This window comes from Hyperoodon ampullatus (genome assembly GCF_949752795.1).
Source record: "Hyperoodon ampullatus genome assembly, chromosome: 18".
In the NCBI taxonomy this organism is placed as follows: domain Eukaryota; kingdom Metazoa; phylum Chordata; class Mammalia; order Artiodactyla; family Ziphiidae; genus Hyperoodon; species Hyperoodon ampullatus.
The window spans coordinates 29,384,222-29,389,884 of record NC_136931.1 but is presented as its reverse complement, the minus strand read 5'-3'; the positions used below and the strand labels follow the sequence as shown (position 1 = coordinate 29,389,884).

At 53.1% G+C, this 5,663-nt stretch overlaps 1 protein-coding gene across 1 annotated transcript; it reads right to left on the bottom strand.

The window, feature by feature from the left end:
* Nucleotides 1–466: 466 nt before the first annotated feature.
* MT3 (metallothionein 3) lies at nt 467–2,002 on the bottom strand. The gene is made up of 3 exons (XM_079723482.1): nt 1,811–2,002; nt 1,570–1,635; nt 467–708 (listed from the first exon to the last, which is right to left on the bottom strand). The coding sequence occupies exons 1-3, from the start codon at nt 1,839–1,841 to the stop codon at nt 605–607; spliced, it is 201 nt and encodes a 66-aa protein (XP_079579608.1). The 5' UTR covers nt 1,842–2,002; the 3' UTR covers nt 467–604.
* Between the last annotated feature and the right edge of the window lie 3,661 nt (nt 2,003–5,663).

The window sequence follows — 5,663 nt, the reverse complement described above, 5'->3', positions numbered from 1 at the left end:
GTTTGGGGAGACAGGCTGCTCAGGGCGGTGACCTTGGAAACGAAGCTGACAGTTTCCCAAGACAGGCCCCAGGCCTCCTGGCCTCTCCTCTAATGACCCTGAAAACAGGCAGCTTTGCAGGGGCAGCTAGAAAATTCCAGAAACCGCAGGCCTTTGGGGCTGGGGGCTGGTTTTAACTTCCCCCAACCCCATTGTACAGATGCAGAGAGTGAGGCTGAGAGGCAGGAGAAAGAGACCAGACCCATATGGGTCTGGTCTCTTTCCCCAGAGTTAAGCTTGACTTGGCAAGAGGGTCAAGTGCCATATGAAGGTGCGGGAGGATGTCCTCAGTGCCCGAAGTTCCATCCGAGTTCCAGAAAGACCAGTGGCCAATCTCAGGATTTTATATTCCAACTGAGCCGTCCCCTCAGATGAGGCTCCTTCTACCCTCCATGTCCTTCCCCTTTAAGAAGAGACCAGTCCTCGGTTTATGCCATTCATAGGATTTATTGTCACTTGCCAGTGGCTCGCAGGGGAAGGGGACACACTGCTGAGCCTCACCACGGGGACAGGTGGTGCTGGGCCACCCAGCAATATTTACACACGTTTTGCACGGGGCACGTCCTCACTGGCAGCAGCTGCACTTCTCAGCTTCGGCGCCCTCTCCGCCTTTACACACACAATCCTTGGCACATTTCTCACACTCTGTGGGGCAGCAGGAGCAGCAGCCTGCAGATAAAATAGGGGCACCCAGTCTGATGGCCTCTCCTCCCCCATCTGTCCCCATCAAGAGGGAGGGGGAAAAGGAGGGATGCCAGAGGCCACTGCCCCCTTCCTAGTCTCACACCTGGGTTGACTTAGCATCTCTGTTGTGTCAGCTATGCTCTGGGCTACCCTGGGAGAGGGTTACCTAGTAACTAGCCCACAGCCCCTTCTGTGGGCACAGGACTCCCAGGGATGGGGGGATTAGGCCCACGCGGGGGAGTTGTAGGCCTGGAGGAGAAAACATCCAGGGTAAATGGACTTGAAGGATAAAGCTGCAGGAGCAGAGATGGTACAGGTGTAGGGAGTCCAGGAGATTCATGGCGGGGGGATGGGGTGGGGTGCTCCACGCCTAGTCTAACACGCAAAGAAGAAGGGTGCCTTCCCCCCACCTCCTTCTCCCCCTGCGTGTTCAGCTGCTTCGGGGAGATTCAGGGGAGGTAAAATCGAGGGGATCCACAAAGGCCCGAGACGGCCCAAGGGACCCCAACTCCAGAGCTAACCCCCAGCCTCACTAATGGCTCCCCAGGCACTGGAGGTTTTGAGGGGAGGAATTGGACCAGGATAGCAGTTCTCAATCCCAACTGCCCATTAGAATCTTCCGGGAATTTACAAAAACATCTTGCCACCGTAGGGCCTAAGGTAACAATCATTGAGGGAGGGGCCGCCCCTGCAACTGAGTCTTAAGGCCTCCCGGGTGGTTCTGTTACAGTAAGAGTCAAAGCAATGTAACAGGGGGCCTAGGGGTCGCTCTGTATTGCGTGGACAGGCCTTGTGCTCCGGGGAGCACACCGGGGAGGGGAAGGGCAGAGGGGTCCCCACACTCACTCTTCTTGCAGGAGGTGCATTTGCATCCATCACACTTGCAGGAGTCAGCGCAGGTGCAGGAGCCGCCTAGAGAGGGAGGTGCCACAGGAAGGGTTAAAGTGGTAAAACTTGGGGTGGGGCCAGGCCCCTTGGGGGAAATAAGGCTCCCTTTCCCCAAATGTCCTTGAGCAAAAGCATAGGGCACGGGGTTCTTTACAAGTAAAGGGGCGCGCTGTGCCGCAGGATGGGGGCGGGGGCTCACCAGTAGGGCAGGGGCAGGTCTCAGGATCCATGTCGAGAGGAGCTGCCGCCGGAGGAGGTGAGTTGGCTTCTCGGGCAATTGGACGCACTAGCGGCAGCAGGTGGCGAGGATTTTATAGCCCCAGGCGGGTGCGCGTAGGCACAGCGCTCCAGGCGCGCGCGCCTCCTCTCCGTCTGGGAGCACCAGCCTGGGCGGAAGCGCGCACTGCGGAAGCCGTTCCCCCTCCCGCGCCGTGTGCACGTTCGGGCGCTGCCCCCCCCACCCCCGCTGCCTCGCGCACAGCCGGGTGCGCGCAGCCACCCACTTCCCACCGTGTGCAGGGGGGGGCACTGCCCCGCCCGCCTGCCCGCCCCTGTGTACCGCCGCAGCTGCCTACCCGCAGACAGTGCACACTTCCCGCCTCTGAAAGCGGAGGGAGAGAAAAAGGCTTTGTTATTCCCCAGCCCTTCCCTGCCTCTTATCCGTTCCACCCCCCTTATTCCTTATTCTATGATTCCTCATCCAAGTGGGCTGCTGAGCCAGCGTGCTGCTTTAGGACTCCGTTCCCTGTGTGTCTCATGGGGAGAGAACACCACCAGAAGGGCCCTCGCAAACTGGCTTCGGGAGAGACCTGCTCTGGGAGGCCTAGAGGGCAGGTCTGGGGTGACTAGTGGGAGTTTGGGGACGGAGGAAGGGTAGCGGTGCTAGGTGGCTGCATCTCAGCTTCAGAGGGAAGCGGATCTCCTTTCATCTGTTCCTTCTGCTGGGTTTCTGACTCCCTTGTACTTGTGGTAGGCTGAAAAACGGCCCCTCAAGAGCTATCCATGTCAAATCCTGGAATCTGTGACTATTACCTTATTTGGAAAAGGGGACTGGCAGATGTAATTAAATTAAGGATCTTAAGGTGAGATCATCCTGGATTATCCAGATAGGCCCTAAATCCAGTGATGAGCATCCTTAGAAGATCCACAGAGAATAGAAGAGGAGGAGGTGACGTGACCACAGAGGCAGAGATTGAAGTGATGTGGCCGGCAGCCACAGAAGCCGGACACAGAACAGTTCATGTCCTTTGCTAATAAGTCTGTGTCCTCACTCAGCAAATCAAGACACTTAGTCCCTAGGAAACAGAGGAACAAAGGACAGCATTAGACAACTGGTCAAGGGTTAAAGAAGCAGGAGAAAGGATTGCTAATGGCATTTCAGACAGGGCAGTCACATGGCGACCCCCATGGGGAAGCCTCACTTTTCCTGCTTGTAGTGCAAGCACCTTTCACATGGTTATATTGGGCTTCACAGGGGCAAGGCTCATCTAGAGACAGTGAAAAAAAAAATTATCCCAGGACTCCTGCAATAAAATATTTGAAAGGTGAAGGTAGGAGAAGTTAGCATCTGGCATTTGGTTGGAGCACCTATTTCCTTGCCAAGAATGGAACTTCCTCCACAAACCCTCCCAAAGGGATCTTATCACCTTCTCACACCCAATTTCCACTTTTTTAAAAGAGATACTGAGATAGGCTGGGACCTGGGACTCTCTACCAGAGTGCTTGCACTTGAACCTGGACAAACATCTCTTCATTTACAAAGAAACTATAAGAGGGACTTCCCTGGCTGTCCAGTGGTTAAGACTCTGTGCTTCCAGTGCAGGAGGCACAGGATCGGTCCCTGGTTGGGGAACTAAGATCCCACATGCCGCACGGCGTGGCCAAAAAATTAAAAAAACAAAACAAAACTGTGAGACGAAAAATAACCACGCATGCGCAGTCGGGGCAATTATGAACAGCAGGATACTTTAAAAGGGCCACAAACCAACTGCCATTTCTGAAATGCCAAGAGTAAAATCGGGGTACTGCGCCTGATCTCTGCACACAGCACCACCGTGGGAGTGGGCAGACCACCTAAGCCACCCCTCCGGCCCAACCCACCAAACGGCCCCTACCCTCACCCCATTTAAGGAAAGAGCCCACCCTCCTTGGAGAGCGAGCAAGGGCACCTGTTTCTCGTTTTCACTCCCTTGCGCTGCAGCACGAGCCCCAGTAAAAGCTTGCCTGAATTTCTCATCTGGCCTCATCAATTTCTCTTGATTAAAGAGTCAATACCTGTGTAGGATTTGCAGCCCTCCCTCTTTGGAGGTGGTCCCAAGGCTGCTTCCCAAGGAAGGCAGGTCTGGTGAGTCCCCAGGCTTTGGTTCCGCTGAGCAGGGGAGACTGAGACTCGCTAGGAGAGAGTGGACCTTGCTCCGAATCTCCCCCATGCAAAGCTGAGCCTCTTCTAAATCTGAGCTGGACAAAGCAGTTTAAAATGTTGGTTGGAAACTCCCCACCCCCAAAATACTAGCTTCCAAGTGGCCTCCAATAAGGGGTTGAGCTAGCTTTCTCCAGGCTTTTGCAAGTTTGCTACGTGTTGCCCCACAAGTCTTAAGTTTCAGTAAAGTTGAAGGAAGGGAAAAAGGGAAGAAAGAGGAGTCCAAAGAGGAGGCGATATAATCTTACATCCCAAGGTATTTAACGTGAAGCCCGGGTTGGTTCTCAACAGTGGCTTCATGCAATTTCAGATCGCAGAGCCCACCATCTCTAGCACTACTGTTTATTTCTTGTTTGTTTGTTTTTGTTTTGCTTGAGGGCACTCCAGCCTCAGACTTGTCTGGCCTAGGCCCTAGCCTTGACCCCACTCAAGGCCTCACTATCTCGGGCTTTCAGTGCCAGGTGAGATGTGTATCCCAACACACTCAGCCAAAGCTGCCTCCCTGCCATTTCCCCTCGGGCCTCAGATTTCCTCGGGATTTAGGCTTGAGCTGGGAGAACAATCTCCGCCCCCCACCCACCGTGATGGGTAATTTTATGTGTCAACCTGACCAGGCTCAGGGATGCCCAGATAGCTGATTAAATATTACTTCTGAGCACGTCTGTGAGGATATTTCCAAAAGAGATAAGCATTTGAATCAGAAGACTGAGTAAAGAAGATCACCCTTACCATTGTGGGTGGACATCATCCAATCTACTGAGGGTGCAAGTAGAACAAAAAGGCAGAGGAAGGGTGAATTTGCTCTCTGCCTGAGCTGAGACATCCACCTTCTCCTGCCCTCGGACTCCTGGCTTTCCGGCCTTTGGACTTGGACTGGGATTTACACCATCGGCTCCTCCGTTCCCAGGCTTCCAGACTCGGATTGAATTACACCGCCGGTTTTCCTGGGTCTCCAGCTTGCAGGTGACAGATTGTGGGACCTCTCAGCCTCCAGAATGATGTAAGTCAATTCCTAACATCTCTCTCTCTCTCTCTCTGTATATGTATATCTCCCACTGTTCTGTTTCTCTATATCACCCCACACCTAAGGGTGGCCAGGATATTGAGAGATCTGAAAACAACAACATCCTTCGGAAAACACCCTCCCCCCAATTCTTCACATGGCCAGGCCCCTCATCCTTCAGTTCTCAGCTTCTGTGACCTCCGAAGAGCATTTCATGTAGATGTGTCACTCCAGAGGGTTCCCCATCACCCCCACCTTTATTTCCCTCTGACCCCTTGTTAATTCTCACAATGTGAACTTATTCTATGCTCCTTCTGCCACTGATGCTCCTTCCCCAGATATCCACATGGCTCATTCCCTTCTTTCTTTGTTCTAAACTGTTGCTCAAATCTTGCTGTCTCCATGAGGCCCACCGTGATCAACCTGTTTAAAATTGCAACACATACCTCACACCCACAGGACTCCTGATCCCCCACACTTTGCTCTATCTTTTCTTTTTTCATAGCATTTAACATCTTCTAATGAAGTAAATTACTTATTTGTAAAGCTTATGTGCTGTCGCCCCCTGCTAGAATTTAAGCACCGTGATCCGATAAGGAATCATTTCTTTTGTTCACTGACATATGAACT

What these genes read in the sequence shown, in the direction of transcription:
- MT3 (XM_079723482.1), bottom strand. Translation starts at nt 1,841, where the DNA reads ATGGATCCTGAGACCTGCCCCTGCCCTACTG. An exon ending in GACCTGCCCCTGCCCTACTG is followed by an intron (nt 1,636 to 1,810) that starts GTGAGCCCCCGC and finishes CTCCCTCTCTAG; the next exon opens with GCGGCTCCTGCACCTGCGCT. An exon ending in ATGCACCTCCTGCAAGAAGA is followed by an intron (nt 709 to 1,569) that starts GTGAGTGTGGGG and finishes TTTTATCTGCAG; the next exon opens with GCTGCTGCTCCTGCTGCCCC.